General features: G+C 38.1%; 1 protein-coding gene across 3 annotated transcripts in view; it reads left to right on the top strand.

Annotated features, from left to right (window-relative positions):
- The window catches only part of megf10 (multiple EGF-like-domains 10), a 115,005-nt gene that overhangs the window by 80,103 nt on the left and 10,904 nt on the right, over nucleotides 1–23,998 (top strand). For all 3 annotated transcript variants that reach the window (XM_057819765.1, XM_057819764.1, XM_057819763.1), the window contains exons 10-22: nucleotides 6,163–6,375; nucleotides 10,671–10,845; nucleotides 10,944–11,064; nucleotides 11,426–11,589; nucleotides 13,652–13,754; nucleotides 15,129–15,275; nucleotides 17,637–17,771; nucleotides 17,849–17,977; nucleotides 18,070–18,198; nucleotides 19,422–19,550; nucleotides 22,676–22,804; nucleotides 22,907–23,131; nucleotides 23,882–23,988. In XM_057819765.1, the coding sequence (XP_057675748.1) occupies nucleotides 6,163–6,375; nucleotides 10,671–10,845; nucleotides 10,944–11,064; nucleotides 11,426–11,589; nucleotides 13,652–13,754; nucleotides 15,129–15,275; nucleotides 17,637–17,771; nucleotides 17,849–17,977; nucleotides 18,070–18,198; nucleotides 19,422–19,550; nucleotides 22,676–22,804; nucleotides 22,907–23,131; nucleotides 23,882–23,988 (1,906 nt within the window). The remainder of the gene's footprint in view (nucleotides 1–6,162; nucleotides 6,376–10,670; nucleotides 10,846–10,943; nucleotides 11,065–11,425; nucleotides 11,590–13,651; nucleotides 13,755–15,128; nucleotides 15,276–17,636; nucleotides 17,772–17,848; nucleotides 17,978–18,069; nucleotides 18,199–19,421; nucleotides 19,551–22,675; nucleotides 22,805–22,906; nucleotides 23,132–23,881; nucleotides 23,989–23,998) is intronic.

Here is a 23,998-nt window from a genome sequence, read left to right as displayed (position 1 = left end):
AATATTAGACATGAAATTGTTCATGTTTAATTCATACTATGAATATAAAGTTACTTTAACACTACTCACAGCTTAGATCAGGGGTCCCCAAACTACGGCTCGCGGGCCGGATATGGACCGCCCCCACATTTTGTCCGGCCCCCTGAACAATTTTTTTCCCCCCAATAGTGTTATTTATTTTGTGGCTTTTTTCTGTGAAGAACCCAGAGAGGGTTATTTGGTTATTATCTGTTTAATTAATAGTGTTATTATATTATATTATATTATATTATATTTTGGGCTGTCAAACAATTACATTTTTTAATCGAGTTAATCATAGCTTAAAAATTAATTAATCGCAATTCAAACCATCTATAAAATGTGCCATATTTTTCTGTAAATTATTGTTGGAATGGCAACACAAGACACAAGACGGATATAAACATTCTACATACTGTACATAAGTACTGTATTTGTTTATTATGACAATAAATCAGCAAGATGGCATTAACAATATTAACATTCTGTTAAATCGATCCATGGATAGAAAGACTTGTAGTTCTTAAAAGATAAATGTTAGTACAAGTTATAGAAATTTTATATTAAAACCCCTCTTAATGTTTTCGTTTTAATAAAATTTGTAAAATTTTCAAACAAAACATAAAACTACTAGCCCACCATTGTAAATGTCAATAATTACACAATGCTCATGGTGCTGAACTCATAAAATCAGTCGCACCCAAGCGCCAGCAGAGGGTGACAAAACACCAAAAAAACACAAGTAACAAATGGACATGACACTGTGCTGTCATTTTAATCTGTTTGAGCGGAGCATGTGCGTTAAATGCGTCAAATATTTTAATGTGATCAATTAAAAAATTAGGGCTGTTAAACGATTAAAATTTTTAATCGAGTTAATTACAGCTTAAAAATTAATGAATCGTAATTAATCGCAATTAATCGCAATTCAAACCATCTATATTTTTCTGTAAATTATATATATATTCTGTAAAATAAATTGTTGGAATGGAAAGATAAGACACAAGATGGATATATACATTCAACATATGGTACATAAGGACTGTAGTGGGCATTTCACTCTAGTGTCATTTAAATCTGTCTATGCTGTCCTCACTCCGAAGCGTCTACTTTTTCCAAAGCTAGACAGCTAGTGAACGACGCCTTAATAATCAGACTTCTTCCTTTTTCATCTGATTTATTCACAAAATGGCCTCAAACCATTGTCCTCTTTAGACCGTCGTAAAACTACAAAAAAAAAGTACACAAGCATTGCATTAGCAACAACGTTAGCTTAGCACGCTATACAGGTTCACTAAACATAAACAAAAAGCGTCTCATACAAAAAATATAACATTTCGCTTACTAACAAAATATGTACATTCTTTACAACAACCATACTTACGGACAAATCTTGTCCAAGGATCATATAAGCACAACATTACAACGTAGGCGTCAGCCCAAGACGTAGTACAGCCATATTGAACTGGCAAGAAAACAATAAACCATGTCGCAAAGCGACCACGAGAGTTCGCTGTTAGACAGCACAAAAAGCCTTGCTGTAAAACTTACCAAAAGGCAGAATACTGTCTGAGCGGGACAAGTGCGTTAATTGCGTCAAATATTTTAACGTGATTAATTTAAAAAATTAATTACCGCCGTTAACGCGATAATTTTGACAGCCCTAAAAAAAATTAATTACCGGAATACCGCCCGTTAACGCGATAATTTTGACAGCCCCATATATATTATATTATATTATGTTATTTTATTTTTTAAATTTTATTTACTTTTGTTCCGTGAAGAATTCAGAAAGGGTTATTTGATTGTGGCTTTCTGTAAAACAATAAATTTTTACATTTAGGCACTCCTGCAATCGTCACACTTATTCTGTTACAAACTGACCCGGCCCCTCATCAGAGAAGGAAAAAGTTATGTGGCCCTCACAAGAAAAAGTTTGGGGACCCCTGGCTTAGATAATAACAATAACATGGAAACGTTTGAAATGCTGTTGGAAATGCCTATAATTCTACCCCAGTGTTTTTCCTCCTCAGTGACTCTTAAGCAAATTGTGTATCTTGTGAAATGTTGAGACAAAATAATCCCATCCTATCCACATTGTCTGGACAATCACAGAAAGAAAACAAAACCACCAGGCCTAGTTAGTGTTTTCTCGGACAAATCTCCACCGAGAACCCACCACGGCTTTAAGTCCATATAATTTAGCAATATCAGAGGGCATGCACCATATACTTAAGCGAGCCCGTGATGAGACAGGAATAGCCCTTCCATGTGCCCATTAAGAGTAAATAAGGGTTTGAGTGAAGCCAAACGTCATGGTATAACACTGCCTGGAAATCGACAGCACTTGCCGCACCCTAACCTTCTGGAAATCATTAGCAGCCTAGTGAGGGCCCCTCAGGAAAACCAAATTAAATCAGAAAGGGAAATTAATCGGAGTAGGTGTCGGTAGTTCTTTGCTGGTGGTTATGTTACATTTAAGGATGCAGTCACTAGGCCTTGGTGTAATTTTAAGAGTCCTTCATCGCTATTGACGCCTTTTCCATCCCCGCTTGAAGATTTAAAGGGAACCTGCTGTGTTCAGAACGGAGGTGTACCGTACGAGTTTCTGACGTAATTAGGGTTGTTCCGATCATGTTTTTTTGCTCCCGAGCCGATCCCGATCGTTTTAGTTTGAGTATCTGCCAATCCCGATATTTCCCCATCTGATTGCTTTTTTTTTTTTTTTTCCTCCCGATTCAATTCCAATCATTCCCGATAATTTTTCCCAATCATATACATTTTGGGAATGCATTAAGAAAAAAATGAATAAAACTGACGAATATATACATTCAACATACAGTACATGTATTTGTTTATTATGACAATAAAACCTCAACCATTTACATTATTAACATTCTTTCTGAGAGAGGGATCCACGGATAGAAAGACTTGTAATTCTTAAAGGATAAACGTGACTTTGTATATTGTGACTAAATATTGCCATTTAGTGTATTTATTGAGCTTTAAGTAAATGATACTGTAGCCATTTAACTGTTCTGCCCAAAAACATGATGGGAAGTGCAACCACGACCGTGCGTCGTGGTACCAATTGATATATCTTCTCTGCGTTGGGAAATAACATAGGGTGTTAAGAAAAAGATCAATTACTACCTTTCTTCCCCACATTGCTTCCCACGATATTTCTAATTGTTGAGAGAGGGATAGTAAGGCTTTAGCCAATTAAAAAAAGGCTCCAAAGGCTGCCAAAATTCACTCTACTCATTTTATGCTGCCTTTTAGCTCTATATATAGGTAAAACCGCGCCATTACAGATTGAACGCGACAACGCGTGAGTGGGTCGTGCAGCGCATGCGTTAATTGCGTTAAATATTTTAATGTGATAAATTTTTTTTAAAAATTAATTACTGCCGTTAACGGGATAAATTTGATAACCCTACCTTAAGCCTAAACTAAAGACTCTGGATGAGTGTAACATATTATGTCTGTAACGTTAAATACAATTAGAAAACGATTTAATTAAAAACTATATATATATATATATATCTATATATATATGTACAGTATATATGTATGTATGTATGTATATATATATATATATATATATATATATATATATATATATATTTTTTTTTTAAAAGGCATGTCCGATATTTATTTGCCGATTCCGATACTTTGAAAATGACGTGATCGGACCCGATCGATCGGGACATCTCGAGTATTTAGTAAGGGTGTAATGGTACATGTATTTGTATTGAACCGTTTCGGTACGGAGTACTCTGTTCGGAACGGAGGCGTACCGAACGAGTTTCTGACGTAATGTAACCCTTACTTTTCGAGGCCGTGAGTTGATCGGGTTACAGTTTCTTTGTGTAGATTATATTTACTCCGTCTTTTCTACTGTAATGAGGACCAACACGGTAGGACAGTAAGAAACGTCAACGGCGCGACAACGTGGCCGCCGTGAGAACGCAGTGAAACGCGGGCGTTAAAGTCAATCAGCTTATGCACACCAGTCGCAGTGCGGTCGCGTGTTGGACGCGTCCCAGAAGCGGCTCAACGCAACGCACGCGAAAAGAATGGCAGAGTTTATTATTTGACGCGAGACGCGGCCCTCCCGCGTCAATACTACTACCGGTAGCTAGGACCGTCACTCGTGTAAAAATACGGTGGATCCGGTCGATTTTCAGACTAATATGCAATCGTAACCCACCTTTTGAGTCCATCAGATCTCTTGAGTGGCACAGTTGACTTGTCTTTGTTGATTTACTGCTGTCTTCTCTGCTATAATAATAACCAACACGGCTCTGTGTTCAATACAAAACCCTCCTACCACAACAAAACAAGTAGGAACTAATATTCACATAGGAACTAAAGTTATACAACATAAATGAATACTACATCACATTTGTAAAATATAAACACATGATAAAATAAATAATAGCCCATTTAAATAAAATAAATTGAAATAAGCTAAAACACCTGTAATTAAATAATAAGAATAATACACAGATCCTGCTTACACAGTTAAATTGATTAACTTCTGTGTGGCGCTTTAACTTGAGAAAATCCACCAATAGAGCTTTTGAAAACCGTTCATAGGAAAAAAATGATTTATTGAGGCATTTCATTTGTAAAATACATGTTAAAATCTTTGTCATTGGGATTGCTTTTCTCTTTCTCTTATTTTTTTCTTTTTTCTTTCAGAAAGAAAGCTGACCAAAATCTGAAAGGCAAATTGTATTGTTGTGGGATTATTATCTTTAAATACCCGCTACTTTTTGAGCAGAATTCTAGCTTTGCATAGGCTAATGTTCCTATTTTTGAAAGCACAAAAGTGTGTAATAAACAACTAGCACATTTATATTTTGCATTTTGTTTTCTTACCGTACCAAAAATGAACCGAACCATGACCTCAAAACCGAGGGAGGTACCGAACTGAGATTTTTGTGTACCGTTACACCCAAAGTATTTAGTATGCTTTGATCTACGGAGGGCGCCATGTTTTACACGTGCATTGCATGCTGGGTGTGATGATGCCATTGGCCTGGACTGGGAGAATAGCTATGCTAGCTAGCAAGCGAAGCTAATATAGTACGACTGGCATAATTTTGTCACATTCTGCTGCTGGTCAGATTGTTTTGTTACAAAGATGTGGGATGAGTTCACAACTTCGTACCTGCATCCGATTCCAGCTCATGAGCAGTGTCTTTAAACCGATCCTAGGCGGCTTGTCGAGATATTGACTTGCTGGTATTTGACAGTTTGTATATCCCTTTGTTGCTAGTTGCATCATTGCCTTGATTTTTTTCATTTGTCTGCCTCTAGCCACAGGTTTCCCTCGATTTTTATTTATTTATTTTTTAATCTTTTTTTGATCTCGACCTACTGTCATCAACTCTTTTTGTGCCTTCCTTTTCGCGATCGGGTTGAGCGCAAAAGTGTGTTCAATAAACCCTTTTACGCAGTCCCTATGTTATTGTTGTCTGCTTAATGTCTGAAGTGAGCCACGTTTTCTAATTCCGTGGTCAAGCCAGCCGCACTTTCTTTTAAGTTGCGTATCCCTTTCAGATTTTACCGCACAGACTAGGCATGTGGGTTTCGATTACTTTATAAGGAAAATCATGACTAACGTCACGCGTATAGACCCTAGTCCTGTGGTGTATTCACCTTTATTCAATTGCTTTTTGCTGCTCGTTTTGTGAAATATCGACAGTGCTGTCCTGCTCATCTCTTTTACACTTGGGTTCAAATTTGGAAGGGCATGTTTATGTAGCTAACGAGTGACACTGGAAGTACGTCAGCACCGCGCAGTGACCTCACCGCATTGCATCGTCAACAACAATGGGGACTTATTAGTTAAACTAATTTTTCAAATTTCATAAAAACGAAAACATTGAGAGGGGTTTGAATATAAAACTATTATAACTCATACTAACATTTATCTTTTACGAACTACATGTCTTTCTGTCCGTGGTTCCATTTAATATTGTACTGAAAGTCCCTGTATAGTAAATTCATTTATTTTAAATACATTATACATTAAATACATTTGAAAATGGTAGCTGAAAAGGTGTGTAAAGACTGAAACATTGTAAACATTGTCTTCTCATCACATTTATCTTTATGCATTTCTCTGGAAAGGTGTCAGGATGAATGTCCATTTGGTACTTATGGCGCTGGCTGTACAAAGAAATGTCGCTGTCAGAACAACAGCAAATGCTACCACAGCTACGGAAACTGCTTGTGTGAGCCAGGCTTCACGGGCGAGACCTGTGATATCCGACTCTGTCCCAAAGGAAACTACGGCCTACTCTGTGACAGGAAGTGTCCATGCTATGCCCGGAATACACAAAGGTACGTGTATTACATGTCTAATATGAATTGCAGCAGGCTTTGCGAATGCACCGCTAACACTCCTAGTCCCAGAAATGTCATTAGCAACCATGCTAGCACTTTCCTTTGCCAAAATTTACACTTTATGAAGGATCGGTGCTTTCAAGACACGTCTGTTAAACTAACTGTTCGCTCATGTAAAGGAAAAAACTTGATTTGTTGTTGTTTTTTTGACTGTTTTTTGACTGTTTTGACTGAACTAATGTTGTTTTTCTTAGCCCTCTTCATTTTCATCTTCGTCTTTCACTTTTTTGGACGAAAATACTTACTGAATTTAGTTGTATTTTAGTCATTTCACAATGTGTTGGTCTTCATCCAGTTTGACATGAATTTCAAATGAACATTAAAAGACGAGTACATATGCAGTGTCTGCATGGACAACGCCAACTTTGTGAGGTACAACCGGAAGCAAGGAACATGACTACAAATACAGGCCGACTTTGCGCTCCCTCCACCTTGTCCAACCCTCTCTCTCTCCATTTTGTCCTACATTGTGTTTAAGGACAGCATTTAAAATACAACATTCAACACATAACATTGCTAGCTCAAGAATACATGCAACCTGATTCATTCCAATATGTTTTAAACAGACCAAATACGGGTTGTAGCACGGCATATGCCTTAAAGTTCTTCCCGTAACATAACATCAGAGTGACTTTCGGTTGCCACTGGTTGACACTGTTGGGTTGACGCAAATGACCACTACAGGACCCTTCAAGGTACGACTCTCACCAAGCACGGGAAGTTTGGCGCAGATATGTTGTATGTCTGCCAAGTTAGGACTGTTCAAAATTTGTGGTGAGACAAAATGGTCATTTTCACAACCTCAATATTTTTCATCAGGCACCTGAACACATCTCTTAAGGCTCCCCTGATGCAGGTTTGAGGTCAATTGTTTTTTTTTTTTCCTTGGAGGAGGAGCCTGTCTCGTAAAAAAGGGCGTTTCCAGTTCCTAATGGCCTAATGGGTAATTTCAATGCAGTCGTGCTCAAGCTGGGTTATCTCACATACATGCCAAATATGAAAAACACTGCACCTTGTATCAGGGAGTTACTGTATTGGCCCGAATATAAGATTTATTTATGTATTTTGCATTGAAATAAGACTGAAAAAGTGGGGGTCGTCTTATATTCGCGGTCTAGACATTATACCCATTCGTGACGCTAGATGGCGCCAGATAGCATTGAAGCGAATACTGAACTTGAGGAGGAATGTTCTGTCATGACAGATCTCAGCTACTCTCAAGTTTAACCAGTTTGCATTATTTTATTGCAGTGTTTTTCCTTATTCAGATTTGTTTCAAGACTACAGTTACAGTTAGACCTCACTTTGTTGGTAATGCAGTTATTGCAATTTTGTTGTTTTATCACAATAGATTGGTATATTTACGTTTCAAAAACCAGAAGTCATTCATTTTTTAATGTGATTGCACTTTAGTTGACATATTTAAATGTTCAGATATTAAGATTTGAATGAGGCAAAATTACATGCTTTTTCTCTCAAATATATTGTTATAATCATTTGTTTAAGATGTACTGTAATTATTTTCTGTATAAAAATAATTTGGTGTTCAAAAAGTCTTTTTTCAAACTTCAGTCTTGTAAAAGAGTGGGTCGTCTTATAATCAGGGCCGTCTTACATTCGGTTCAATCGGTATTAGTCATTGAATTTGGCGTGTTGCCACAAAAATGGCCGACTTTGGCACCCCAGCCACGTCAGGCCTGAGAATGAAAACTCCCCATTTTAATAACTTAAGATCTCATATGTCTTATGAACAGTCCCACCAATTTTGAGGACGATCCAATTTAATCCCTAAGTGCCAATGTCTCAGATATTCACCCTGTAACTCGATATAAATTTCACATTTAATCCAAAATACCCGATTTCCTGTATGGTTTGGAACAGGGCCGGCCCAGGCCATTTTGGGGCCCTAAGCAAAATAATGCCAAGGGGCCCATATTTTTGGCCCACCATTTCGTCACAGTGTACTGTGAAACCCATACATGCAATCCTACCCATATGTCCATATTTTGTATATTAATCAGATTTTGTTGCACTGCATACTTCAAACTTCTCACCCAAAATGATTGTCAGTATGTACGGTAGATGGCGCCAACCTTTTTCTAAAAGAGGAAAAGAAGTTAAGGAAGAACTTTTAAATTTTTAAGCTTGTAATCAAGTATCAAAACTCACCAAAGTCAAATCAAGCAAACTGTAGTAAACAAAATAGAATATAAATTAAACAATTTCACAGTCTCACTATGTACTGTACTGTCACAACCAGTACAACAGTACACAATTGTTGTATAAAGTGAACGTCAAATATCACAACAGCAAATAAAGTATATCCAGTTTAAAGCAGGTTCAACGTAACTCCCCAGGTTGCCAGATTGTAATGACAAGAAAATGGATGTTTGCATAGATAAACTGCAATGCGCGCCACATTATTCAAGATGCTCTATTAACAATGTATAAAATGAGGTTGCCAGATTGGGGGGCCCCTAGTGGTCAGGGGCCTTAAGCAGCTGCATAGTCTGCGTATAGGCTGGGCCAGCCATGGTTTGGAATATAGGTTAAAGACACTTTTGGAGCAGTTTTGCACAAGGTATCGACTCCCCAAATTTCATCGTTCTACGGTGAAAAAACCTAATAGGAGAGACCTTTTTGAAAAATTCAAGCAGGCACCGCTGAAAATTTTGTTACGATTTTTTCACAAGGTCGCAAGATTAGCGAAATTTACGCCAAGCCGCATGTATATACAAATTTTGGTGAGTGTTCAAGTGTGTTAAGGCCTCCAAAATGGCCAATTTAATTTGCCGTGAAAAAATAATAATAACACTTTAGATTACAACAGGGCTCTTGCGCCAGTTGGCGCTCGTGCCCTAAATTTAACGGACTATTTGCTGAAAGAAATTATACATGTATAATATCTTAAAATGACTTGATGCAAATTACCTTTGAATAAATATCAACTAGAGCTGAAACGAATACTCGAGCAACTCGAGTTTAAAAACTGATCCGAGTAATTTTATTCACCTCGAGTAATCGTTTAATTTTGACAGCTCTTAGCATCACGTTTTGCTCGGACTACTTTTAATGCGGGACAACGCGCTGATGTCACGTGCGTAGAGGAAGAAGCAAAAAAAAAAACAAACTTACTGCAGCCGACAACCGCTACAAACGACGCCGACGTTGCTAAATACTAGCCCGCACATGCTATGTTAGTTGCAGGTAGCAGCTGATGAGTCTCATAGAGATCACATGTATGTTGAACTAGATGCACAATGACAGACTAGGCCGCGTCTGGGCAGTGTTCGCAAACAGCCGCCATCTTAAAGCAGTAGAGCGCTAAGCGCTAATATATAAGATTAACGTTACTGTCACTACTAGCTCACCTTACGTTAGCCCTGCGGAGGGCTAGGTTTCAATTAATTAAGACCACTTTCGATGCGTGGCTAACGTGTCTTACATACAGGCTTTAATAATGTTGTGGAGTGATGAGGGTGTCAAATAAAAACTCAATAATGCTAACTATCAATTTTAGCTCAGTAGTCATTGCTGGATAAAACACCAAGTAGCACTAGTCCCTAATGTGCTCCAATACAGCCTGTATCATACATTTATTTTGAACACTGCAAAAACTCAAAATCCTATCAGGACTTACAGTTTAGACTAACTTAAAACTGAACTAGAACTTAAAAATGGCTTGACACAAATAGAAATTCAATTGAAACACGTGGGGAAAAAATCCTAACTTTTAAGTGATGTGTGTTAACAAGCGTAAAGGCATTTTTAGGTGTATATATATATATATATATATATATATACTTTTTTAAAAATAAGATCTAAAGGTTTTTTGAGTGAAAGCAGTGAATTAGTCTTTTTTTTTTAATTCTAGTTACATCTGAGATGCAATTGTTGGCTGTTTTCAACAATATACATCAAAAATAAAGACACTGATTGACTGAAAATGATAACGTCTTGTTTTCTCATGTATATCTATAATTGCTCTTCACCTAAAAATATATTTGTTTTATCCGATTACTCGATTAATCGATAGAATTTTCAGTCGATTACTCGGTTACTAAAATATTCGATAGCTGCAGCCCTAATATCAACGTAACAAACGCCCGAGGGCTGCTTCAGATTTATTGTATTGTTGCCACCAAGTTTGTTGTCCGATACATTCCGTTCTTCTTTCGGTCTGATTTTAAAGCCTTTTTAAAAATAAAAAATCTGTGTTTGTTTTTCATCAGCTGTCATCCAATGTCAGGCGAGTGTACATGTCTGCCTGGTTGGTCTGGCCTCTACTGCAATGAGACTTGTAGCCCAGGGTTCTATGGCGAATCCTGCCAACAGGTGTGCCAATGCCAGAATGGCGCGGACTGCCACAGTGTAACAGGAAAATGTGTCTGTGCTCCAGGCTTCACGGTAAACCTTTTCAATTAGAAAATTTACCTTATTTGGTTATTGCATCATTAAAAAGTCTTTGAGTAATCAGTCTTTTTTTGTTTTATTTTGTTTTCCAGGATTTAGACTGTTCAGTCCAATGTCCAGCAGGATCTCATGGTGTGAATTGCTCCTCCACCTGTAACTGCAAGAACAAAGCTGAGTGTTCACCCGTGGATGGGTCCTGCTTCTGTAAACCAGGTGAGTTGAAGAAAAGCCAAATAAATACAGAGCAATGATATTTGTTTTCAATGAATCCTATTACAGTACTGGTTTGAATTGTTGGATATCATCGTGAACTTGGAGAACGCTGCATATTTTTAGGTGGTACTTGTGCCAGGTTTTCACATAGCCTCAATTCCAGTGAAGTTAAGTGCGTTGTGGCGAGGGTGGTGAGTGAATGCTTCCGTCCCTGAGAAACATTTTCCGACCGTTTCTCTCAAACCATAGTGAAACAAAATCTGGATCCGTTCCAAAGGCTAATGCTACTCACTACTGCTCCCTAGGGAGAGCGGAACGATTTAATGCATGTGTAAATAATTATGATCCTTCTTTAAATCAGGGTGGCATGGAGTGGACTGTTCCATCAACTGCCCCAGTGGTACGTGGGGTCTTGGCTGTAACATGACCTGTCTGTGTGGGAATGGAGGTGCTTGTGATGCCGTGACTGGTCACTGTACTTGTGCTGCCGGCTGGAGAGGAAACAAATGTGAACTGCAATGCCAGGTGACGATACTTATAGTGGTGATATATTTTTCACTAATCAACATGACTGCATTTTTAGTGAGGGCAAAATTCAATGTAACAAAGATATACAGTGCTGGCCAAAAGTATTGGCACCCCTGCAATTCTGTCAGATAATGCTCAATTTCGCCCAGAAAATTGCAATTAAGAATGCTTTGGTAGTAATATCTTCATTTATTTTGCTTGCAATGAAATGAAAAAAAAAAAAAAAGTCATTATCATTTTACACAAAACTCCAAAAAATGGGCCGGACAAAAGTATTTGCATCCTTTGAAAAATCATGCGATGTGTGATTAACCGCACCTGTTACATACCTGTGGCACATAACAGGTGGTGGCAACAACTAAATCACTCTTGCAGCCAGTTAGAATGGATTAAAGTTGACTCGACCTCTGTCTTGTGTACTTTTGTGTACCACATTGAACATGGAGAAAAGAAAGAAGACCAAAGAACTGTCTGAGGACTTGAGAAGCAAAATTGTGAGGAAGCATGGGCAATTTCAAGGCTGCAAGTTCATCTCCAAAGACCTGAATGTTCCTGTATCTACCATGCGCAGTGTCATCAATAAGTGTAAACCCCATGGAACTGTGGCTAACCTCCCTAGATGTGGACGGAAAAGAAAAATTGATGAGGGAGTTCAACGAAGATTGTGTGGATGGTGGATAAAAGAACCTCGACTAACATCCAAACAAGAACAAGCTGTCCTGCAGTCCGACGGTACAACAGTGTCAACCCGTACTATCCCTTGGCGTCTGAATGAAAAGGGACTCGATGGTAGGATACCCAGGAAGACCACACTTCTGACCCAGAAACATTAAAAGCCAGGCTGGAGTCTGCCAAAACTTACCTGAGAAAGCCATAAACGTTTTGGAAGAATGTTCTCTGGTCAGATGAGACAAAAGTATAGGTTTTTGGGAAATGGAATCAACGTAGTTTGCTGGGACAAAAACAAAGCCTTCAAAGAAAAGAACACAGCCCCCACGGTCAAACATGGCGGAGGTTCCCTGATGTTTTGGGGTTGCTTTGCTGCCTCTGGCACTGGACTGCTTGACCGTGTGCGTGGCATTACGAAGTCTTAAGACTACCAACAAATTTTGCAGCATAATGTAGGGCCCAGTGTGAGAAATCTAGGTCTCCCTCAGAGGTCATGGGTCTTCCAGCAGGAAAATGACTCAAAACACACTAAAAAAAAAAGCACTAGAAAATGGTTTGAGAGAAAGCACTTGATACTTCTAAAGTGGCCAGCAATGAGTCCAGACCTGAATCCCTTAGAACACCTGTGGAGAGATCTGAAAATGGCACTTTGGAGAGGACACCCTTCAAATCTCAGAGACCTAGAGCAGTTGGCCAAAGAAGAATGGTATAAAATTCCAGCAAAGCATTGTAAGAAACTCATTGATGGATACCGGATGCGTTTGTTTGCAGTTATTTTCTCTAAAGGTTGTGCCACCAAATATTAGGCTGAGGGTGCCAATACTTTTGTCCGGCCCATTTTTAGAGTTTTGTGTAAAATGATAATGATTTAAGTTTTTTCATTGCAAGCAAAATAAATGAAGATATTACTTTCAAAGCATTTGTAATTGCTTTTCTGGGAGACATTGAGCATTATCTGACAGAATTGCAGGGGTGCCAATACTTTTGGCCAGCAGTGTATATGTGTGTGAGCGTACACATTTTCCTGTGGAGAAATACATCTCCGGTGTTTCATGGTCCACATGTTCAGTCCTCGTTTCTCGCTCAGTATTTGTTGTCGCTTTTGAAAGCTTAGGTTTAAAAAAAAATACCTATATCCGTCTTGTGTCTTTTTGACCCGTTAAAAATTAATTAATTTTTTTTGGTTCATTTCATTCATTTTTTGTTGTATTATTGCTTTACTGCTTTTATAAACAACTTTTTACCTGCAAATTCTGAATTTTAAAATTCAAACATGCGAAAGTCACTTACAGTACATGCAATGACATTTTTCAGACACCAGGAGGGGATGTGCCCCCCGGTCCCCCTTAACCTCCGTGTATGTGTGACATTAAACTGTGGCATTTTCTAGGATGGCACTTATGGTCATGACTGTAAAGAACGCTGTGACTGTAGTCATGCTGATGGATGTGATCACGCTACAGGGCACTGCCGCTGCCTGCCTGGATGGACAGGTCAGTGAAAACAGATGAGGTGGTTAAAGAGGGGTTACAAATGAAAGTCTCGTAAAGTCTATATTATTATGTTTATGTTGTATTTAGGGCTGTCAAATTTATTGTGTTAACGGGCGGTAATTCATTTTCTAAATGAATCACGTTAAAATATTTGACGCAATTAACGCACATGCCCCGCACAAACAGATTTAAATGACAGCACAGTGCCATTGGCCACTTGTTACTTGTGTTTTTTTGGAGTTTTGTCGCCCTCTGCTGGCGCTTGGGTGCGACTGATTTTATGGGTTTAAGCATTGTGTAATTATTGACATCAACAATGGCGAGCTACTAGTTTATTTTTTGATTGAAAAGTTTACAAATTTTATTAAAACGAAAACATTAAGAGGGGTTTTAATTAGGGCTGTCAAAATTATCGCGTTAACGGACGGATGGTAGTTAATTTTTTAAATGAATCTCGTTAAAATATTTGATGCAATAAACACACAAGCCCCGCTCAGACAGATTTAAATGACAGTACAGTGAAATGCCCACATGTTAATTGTGTTTCGTGGAGTTTTGCCGCCCTCTGCTGGCGCTTGGGTGCAACTGATTTTAAAGGCTTCAGCACCCGTGAGCATTGTGTAAGTAATTATTGACATCAACAATGGCGGGCTACTAGTTTATTTTTTGATTGAAAATTTTACAAATTTTATTCAAACGAAAACATTAAGAGGGGTTTTAATATAAAATTTCTATAACTTGTATTAACATTTATCTTTTAAGAGCTACAGGTCTTTCTATCCATGGATCGCTTTAACAGAATGTTAAAAATGTTAATGCCATCTTGTTGATTTTTTGTTATAATAAATAAAGTCCTTATGTACCGTATGTTGAATGTATATATCCATCTTGTGTCATATCTTTCCATTCCAACAATAATTTACAGAAACATATGGCATATTTTATAGACTGTTTGAATTGCGATTAAATACGATTAATTAATTTTTAAGCTGTAATTAACTCGATTAAAAATTTTAATCGTTTGACAGCCCTACTTTTAGCATAAAATTTCTATAACTTGTACTAACATTTATCTTTTAAAAACTAGTCTTTCTATCCATGGATCGCTTTAACAGAATGTTAATAATGTGAATGCCATCTTGTTGATTTATTGTTATAATAAACAAATACAGTACAGTATGTTGAATGTATATATCCGTCTTGTGTATTATCTTTCCATTCCAACAATAATTTACAGAAAAATATGGCATATTTTATAGATGGTTTGAATTGCGATTAATTGCGATTAATTAATTTTTAAGCTGTAATTAACTCGATGAAAAATTTTAACCGTTTGACAGCCCTAGTTGTATTATGTTATGTGTCTGTGAGCAGGTATCCACTGTGACAGTGTATGTGCAGAAGGACGCTGGGGCCCAAACTGCTCCCTAGCTTGTAACTGCAAGAACGGAGCATCCTGCTCTCCTGATGAAGGAACATGTGAGTGTGCACCAGGATACAGAGGCAGCACCTGTCAGAGGAGTAAGTATTGACATTTTGATGAAAAAATCCTTTCATTACTCACTGTTAAATAAGTAGAACTAGGTCTTCTTAAATTTGACACACCAGGGAAATCATTAATGATAGAAATTGGAGATAGAGCGATATATCGGGTCGATATTTGGAAATTTGACGTGTATCGGCATGTTTTTTAAAAAATCCAACCGGCCGATATTAAAAAGTCAATTTAAAACTAAGGATAAGGACTAGGGATCGGGCCATTTTTCAGAGGATCAAAATTGGGTGAGAAGGATCAATTTTTTAATTAGAAAAAAAAAAAACATTCTGCTTCATACTGGTACAGCCTCACTGCTCCTGCTGCTTTTCTTGGGCCAGCAGTGCAATGCGAATTTTGCTTGTTAAAGTTAACAATGTTTTACAGGCGTTGAAGCTTTGAACTTACCAGAGAAGCTTGGCAGCGCTACCTTCAAAGACGCCGAATGTGTGAATCATCGTTTAGCTTGTCAAACATTAGTGTGCTGTGGCAACTCATTGTGTGTGTGTGTTTTTTTGTTTTTTTTGTTTAAAAATACTTTGCATTATGGAGGCACGGAGGGACAGTAACATGTTTAAAACTTTGTTGTTGTTTTTTTTACAAGACTTCTTTTATAAGAGCTATTTATTTAACCTTTTATCCAACTTTGTAAGAGGTGTTTCTGAGTCTAAGAAATTCAGGCACTTCTAGAGCTATTATTTTTTATTTGTGTGTTTCAATAAACATCCTTCAGGCATTTCAAGGAAGTTCAGTGTTTGCATTATTCATTTTTTAAAAAAAATTTATGCCAATTTGTACACTTATATTGCTAAATAATATCGGCTCCAAAATGTGTTATCGGCCCCTCTAACTACTGTAATCGGTAAACTCATATCACTCAATCTCTAATAAAAATCCTGCCAGCTTCTAATGGTTAAAACATTCGGCAGTTATAAATCGATGTTTAAAAATCTGCCAGCTCTGAACACAAGATAGCTGCGAGCTAACGTGAAGGAATCTGACCTTCTAGCCAGTCTGCCGGAATTGTGGCAGCCGAACCGTCGGACCTGCGCTTGTGCAGCTCCAACAGCCCGGACACCGGCAATCCGGCCAGAAGGCCAAACTCCGTGCGTTCACCTTAGTGTTAACCCTTGGTACTGACTCCATTTTGAAAGGTTTAAAGAAGGCTCACTGAAAACAAGTTGACAATTTATTCAGGTCGACAGCGATCAAAACGGCAAGGCGAAGCAGAAACACTCAGGCAGGGAGGCAAGCTCGTTCCACGGTCACCATATCACACGTCAACAAAAGGTTCCCGAGGAAAAATGACAACGCTTTGTTAAACATTCAATCTTTTGAAAGCTCTCGCAGGGCGGGCATTAGGCAGGAAAAAGGGTGTGTTTGGGATTACTGTCTGTTTGTGGATTGGACAGGAGGATTCGGGAGTTACTGTTGTCCGGGCAACGAGGATTGTGGATTTTGCCACCTCAGTGACAAAGGGGCTCTTCGAGTCTTGTCAGTCGTGTTATCAGTTGGATATCGGGCGTTATTCGGTGCTCCTTGTGTTGGGACAGAGCGTCCTGCCATTTTTTCTGGACTGTCGAGGAGAACTGGTAGTGAGAGTCGGTGCGTCAATCTTGCGCATGACGCACACGTTGGGCTTCCGTGATAGGAAGGGGTTGTGTATCTTTTATGCCCTATGTTCTGCTTGTTTTCCTTAAACTATGGTATAAGTGCTATTTAATTTTATATTGTGTGTGTTAGAGTAACACAAACAGTCAAACAGCAAATACGAGAAATGATACTAGTCCCTAATTAATTATATTAAGTGTGTTAGAATAATGGTTGGTTCTTGCTCAGTAGTTGTTGTCGCTTTGGAAAGCTCAGGTTTGACACAATTATGTATATCCATCTTGCCTTTTCTGGATTTAGGTGGTTTTGGCTAAGCAAAGCAAATGACCGCCTACTGTGTCACATGATCTTTTCTAATAATAATTTTGACCCATTTTTTAAAAAATCATTTTTTGTTGTTTGTTTTATTGCTTTACAACTTTTATAGACAACATTTTACCAGCAAAGTCTTAATTTTAAATTATATACAGGAAAGTCAATTACATGCAATTACACTTTTCGGCCAGGGGGTGGCTATGTATGACATATTAAACATCCAATTCAAAGCGATGTTGTCTCCTTGCTTGGTACTGTAAGTTTTTGTAGACACAAATAATAGAGACACTTTATGGAAGTTCAAAGTAAATGTCATTGTCATGAATTTTTCACACATGTTCTGCTAGTTATGCAGCTACAATACTTTGCGTTACACAAAATATTACAATACTTACTTTAGGATTTTGTTTATTTCTTTGCAGTATGCTCTCCAGGTTACTTTGGTCACCGTTGTAGTCAGACATGTCCCCAGTGTGTCCACAGTAATGGTCCATGCCACCATGTTAGTGGACATTGTGACTGCCTACCGGGCTTTAAAGGGGGCCTTTGCAATGAGGGTGAGCAATACATTCCATATACTGCAATACTACTACTGTTTAGACAAATGACAATAAAAGACATGTCTTTTGTGTAGTGTGTCCCAGTGGTTACTACGGGAAGAGATGTGCCTCAAGATGTACGTGCACCAACAACGGCACTTGTAACCCTATCGATGGCTCCTGTCAGTGTTTTCCAGGATGGATCGGAAGTGATTGCTCTCAACGTCAGTTCACTCAACTGAATTATATGTAACATGCCATATTGCATTTGGTAGACTGTTCGTCACACTTTATAATGTTTTTTTCTGTGTTGCAGCATGTCCTCCGGCTCAATGGGGACCCAACTGCATCCATACATGTAATTGTCACAATGGAGCTTACTGCAGTGCCTATGATGGGGAATGCAAGTGCAGCCTAGGATGGACTGGCCTTTACTGCACACAACGTCAGTCCCATCATATGCACAGTTACAGCTGATGAATTTCTTTTTTTATTTTTTCCACAGACGTCACTATCAGTTGACGGGACACTGGGCTCAGGCCGCTCCATAGGGGGCCTATTTTCAAAAACTAAGCCGCTAACGACCTAAAACCAAAACAGACGCCTCCCTTAGGCATATATGAGTCTCCATGAGCAGGGACATCCAAAAATTCAGTCGTTCCCTAATAAAATTTGGATTCCTTTTTATAGTATAACAAAACTTAAAATTGCTGTAAAATTCTCAAATTTTACACTAGATGCACAAAGATCACCAAATGCAGAGATAATCACCAATATTTTCAGGATCAATAGCAATATTTAACATATCATATAGGTTTTTGCTTAAAGTAGCAACTTTTTTTTTTTTTTTTTAACAGCTAATAAATCCCTCAATTTTCACATCAGAAATGTAATACTTTAGGAAAGCATGCAGAATCATCTTAATTTTACTCAACAGAAGCAAAATTTGCATTGTTCTATATACAATCAACATATTTTGGTTGAATTCCGCTATTGTGTTGGGATACAAAATCCAACATGGCGGCCGTCACGAAACAAAGAGCTTTTTAAGTAGAAAATTCTTGAAAAATAAATGCTTAAATCGCGGACTTTCTATACATATAAATGTAAAACAGTCTAGATTATTGGATGAAAGGAAAAAAACGGTCAGTTATCGTTCATTTTACGTAAATATTTCAGTATTGTTTAATCCAACATGGCGGCCGGCACGGAACAAAGAGCTTTTTAAGTTGAAAATTCTTGCAAATAAATGCTTAAATCGTAGAATTTCTGTAGGTATGAACGTAAAACATCTAGACTCTTGGTTAAAAGCAAAAAACTGGCAGTTATCATTCATTTTACGTCCAGTTAATATTTCAAGCTAAAGTTAGGCTTAAAGAAATATATAACAATTACCTGAAATCCTCGACCAAATCACTCTTGAGACACTCCTGCCTCCTTGTATGCAGTAAAACCTTTGTCCTCTTTCCACCAAAACCCGGCATTAGAACGCAGCGTGTGTTTGAGTTTTATCACAGTGAATAGTGAAAGCCACTTCAACACTCTATGGGTCGGCCCCCTACGGGGAGGCGTGGCGCAAAGTCCGTGGTAGTTGTCTTGTCGACTGATGGTAGATTCTGTTTTTTCTTTGTTATATTTTTATTTTTGAGGCTTTGATATGTCTTGCAGGTTGTCCTTTAGGATTTTATGGGAAAGATTGCGCCCAGAAATGCCAGTGCCGGAACGGAGCAGACTGTGATCACATCTCTGGACAATGCACTTGCCGGACTGGCTTCATGGGGCAGCACTGTGAACAAAGTATGTAAACACTGCTTTGAGAACCAAATCATGTAAATTCTACAAATTGCCTTTCATTACTAGGTTATTTATAACAACTGATCTTAAAAATACATAGTTTATATGTCCACAAAAGAACCTAATTTTAGGAATGAATTAGGTTCAGGTAGTTGGCATTAGACTTCATAAGCTAGGTTCATTCTGCAGGTCTTAATGCACAATTCCGTTTTTTTGTCATCCCTATTTGAAGACAGCAAAGGTAGTTCTCCTAACTCGCTGAGCACTATTATAGAACTACGATCAAAATCATCTTCATTTTCAACCTCAAATTGAATTTTCGAAAATTTCACTGTTTTTGTAAGGGGAAAAAATCGCTAATTCGATTTTGCGTCTACAGTTAAATTTTCCGTTCCATAGCACCTTAGTCAACGTGACCCGGTAACAAGCAAGGTGTCAGGTGGTGACCATGTTGGACTTCGACATTTTACCCAGATAGCCGGAATCACGCCACCCAAACCACCGGAACCGCGCTAGCGCCATTCCAACAACCCGGGCAGGCGCAATCCCAACAACTCGGCCAAAATGCCAAACTCCACGCGTTCCCCTTAGTTTTAACCCTTTATACAGACTCCATTTTGAAAGCTTGAAAAAAGGCTTCCAAACACAAGCTGGCATCTTATTCCAAGTCGACAGCAAGTTAAAAACAGCAGACGGACCCAGACGGAGAGGAAAGCTGGATTCAGGGTCAACAAAAGATTCCTGAGCAAAATGACAATGATTAGTTAAAATTTCAGTCTTTTAAAGGCTCTGGTGAGGTGGGCTGGCGTCCGGAAGAAGGTTGTGTTTGGGCGTTGTTTGGGGTTATTGTCTGTTGTGGATTGGGCAGATGAGTTCGGGCGTTACTGTTGTTAGGGCAACAAGATTTTGCCTGCTTCAACACCACGTGAGTGCTAAGTGTCACCTTCTCAGTCACGGGTTCCTCCGTTATCAGATGTTCCTTGTGGGAGGAGAGGATGTTCTTTCATTGTTCTGGACTGCCCATTGTTGGTTACCAGAAGAGCTGATGGTGGGATTTGTTGTCTAGACCTAGCTTGTAGATGTCTTGGCCATCCCCTGCTTGTCTCGCTCCATCATCAATCTCGCTCAGTCAGCTGCGTGACGTGCGTTGGGCTTCCTTGGTCAGCAGGCATCCTGTAGTTGTTATCGCACTTCAGATATATTCTACTTGTTTTCATAAACTGTGATTTAAAAGCTATTTATTTTATATTGGGTATGTTAGAGTAATATAAACAGTCAAACAGTAAATATGGGAAAGGATTCTATTCCATTCAACTCCAAAAAAATAGCGTTTTTAACACATATATTTAATTCTCAAAGTTAATACGCTATATAATAGAATAGAATAGAATAGAATAGAATAGCTTTGTGATGTCATTATACAGTTGTACAATGAAATTGTGGAGCATCTCCCTTTACAGTGCAGGATAAGTTAAAATCTCAAAAGTGACTTGCAATTATAAAAGTATAAAGTATAAATCAAGGGTCCCCAAACTTTTTCCTGTGAGGGCCACATAACTTTTCCCTTCTCTGATAAGGGGCCGGGGTCAGTTTGTAACAGAAAAGGTGTGACGATTGGAGTAGTGCCTAAATGTAAAAATGTATTGTTTTTCAGAAAGCCACAATCAAATAACCCTTTTTGGATTCTTCACGGAACAAAAGTAAATATAATATAATCTAATATATTATATTATATTACATTATATTATATTATATTATTTTATAATATAATTAGGGCTGTCAAAATTATCGCGTTAACGAGCGGTAATTAATTTTTTAAATTAATGCCGTTAAAATATTTGACGCAATTAACGCACAAATGCCCTGCTCAAACAGATTAAAATGACAGCACAGTGTAAGCTGTACCTGATGTGTTTTTCGGAGTTTTGCCGCCCTCTGCTGGCGCTTGGGTGCGACTGATTTTATAGGCTTCAGCACCCATGAGCATAGTGTAAGTAATTATTGACATCAACAATGGCGGGTTACTAGTTTATTTTTTGATTGAAATTTTTACAAATTTTATTCAAACGAAAACATGAAGAGGGGTTTTAATATAAAATTTCTATAACTTGTACTAAAATTTATCTTTTAAGAACTACAAGTCTTTCTATCCATGGATCGCTTTAACAGAATGTTAATAATGGTAATGCCATCTTGTTGATTTATTGTTATAATAAAGAAATACAGTACTTATGTACCGTATGTTGAATGTATATATCCATCTTGTGTCTTATCTTTCCATTCCAACAATAATTTACAGAAAAATATGGCATATTTTATAGATGGTTTGAATTGCGATTAATTTCGATTAATTAATTTTTAAGCTGTAATTAACTCGATTAAAATTTTTAATCGTTTGACATCCCTAAATATAATATAATATGATAACCAAATACCTCTCTCTGGGTTCTTCACAGAAAAAAAGCCAGGAATTAAATAACACTATTGGAAAAATATATATATATATTGTTCAGGGGGCCGGACCAAATGTGCAGGCGGGCCGTATTCAGCCTGCGGGCCATAGTGTGGGACCCCTGGTCTAAATAAATATAGTCCTATGTTCAGGCAATGCAAATAATCGAAGTGAAGAAGCAGCAATTTGACCGTGAAGGCATTGAATATTGCACGTTAATATTGCACATTAGTAATAATTGCACATAGAATATGTGTTAATTGAAGGGAAGTAGCAGCAGTTTGACAGTGAAGGCATTGAATACTGCACGTTAATATTGCACGTACATAAACATTGCACATAGAATATTGCATGTAAATGAATATGTGGTGTTACATATGGCAGATCGGGGTGGAGATGGCTTTAGAAATTGTTTCAATGTGTTTTGTTTTTAAGATTAATTTTTCACAACAACAAAAAAATCAACCAAAACACTTTTTTTTCCTCTCCAACACCAAGGGGTGCTGCAGCACCCCACTTCCTGCACCACTGTATACCGGTACTTTTCTAGCAATTCACTAGCACTTTCAACTTTCAAGAAGAATTCATGGCATTTTCCACCTTAAAAAAGTTTCATTGAACTTGAAAAATATAAAAAATCATTATAGAATCAACTTTTGCTCACATTTTATTACAGAGTGCCCACCCGGCTCATACGGCTACGGCTGCCGGCAGGTTTGTGACTGTCTAAATAACTCCACCTGTGATCACATCACTGGCACGTGCTACTGCAACAATGGCTGGAAGGGAGCCCGCTGTGACCAAGGTGAAGATACGCACAGTTGATCTTCTATTGTACGATCTAACATCATTCCTTCATGCACGAAAGGCTTAACATGGATCCGGAATTCTCATTCTCCTCTCGTAGCGGGTGTTATCGTCGACAGCCTCAACACTTTCTCCAGCACTGCGGTGCATGTGGACACCTACCAAATCGGAGCAATTGCAGGAATTATTGTGCTGGTCCTGCTTGTGCTCTTCCTCCTCCTTCTTTTCATCATCTACAGGAAGAAACAGAAAGGAAAAGAACCTCCAATGCCAGCAGTGACTTACACTCCTGCCATGAGGGTGACCACTGACTACACCATCACAGGTACTATCCAGGGACTTTGTCAACACAAGAAATTATAGAGTGGCTGTATATTAGTTTTCGCTGATTGTTTGTTTTACTACTTTAATGGGTGTAAACGCTTAAATTGTTTTTTGAGATTTAGACAGAGGTGGTAGTAACACGTTATATTTCCTTTAGTAACTTTTTGAGTAATAATAATTTTACCAAGCCGTACATTTTACTTAAGTGGATTTGTGAAGATGAAACAGTACTCTTACTACACTTCTACTTTGGGCTACACTAGTCATTAGAGTAATAGATTTTAATAGAACAATTGGCTAACTTGCATAGCAAAAGTCCGCTAGCTTAAATGCTATAAAATGCAAACTTTTTATTTTTACAATGCTCTTAATAAAGGGTTCAAACACATTTTCCCACAAAAAAACGACTAAATTACGAATGCATGAAAAACACATTAGCTCAAACAAAAACTTACCTTTTGTTGCTCTTAGCAGGGAGCGGCTGGATTCAACCATTTTAAATGTGTTATAACATATTCACTGTTGCCACTGGAGGGCAGTTAATCCAGCCAAATCAATAAATCTAATTGCAGACACTTTCAAAACAAACCATTACAACACCACTCCAATTAAATGAATACTCGAAACAGCAAAATTTGATTCAAAGCTTTTTTTCTAATAAAAAAAACTCGAGTTAAGGTATTAATCGTTGCATTACTAAACTCATGCAGTGCATGCTGTATTCATGATTTCCACATTGTTCAATTTTCAGATGCTCATCTACCACGTGATGTTCACCCCAGTAACTACTTCTCCAACCCCAGCTACCACACTCTAACTCAGTGCACCACCCCACAACATAATTCTCCATATGGAAAAGTATTAATTT

The sequence above is a fragment of the Corythoichthys intestinalis genome, chromosome 17 (genome assembly GCF_030265065.1).
Source record: "Corythoichthys intestinalis isolate RoL2023-P3 chromosome 17, ASM3026506v1, whole genome shotgun sequence".
Taxonomy (NCBI): domain Eukaryota; kingdom Metazoa; phylum Chordata; class Actinopteri; order Syngnathiformes; family Syngnathidae; genus Corythoichthys; species Corythoichthys intestinalis.
This window is presented reverse-complemented; position numbering and strand designations above follow the sequence as displayed.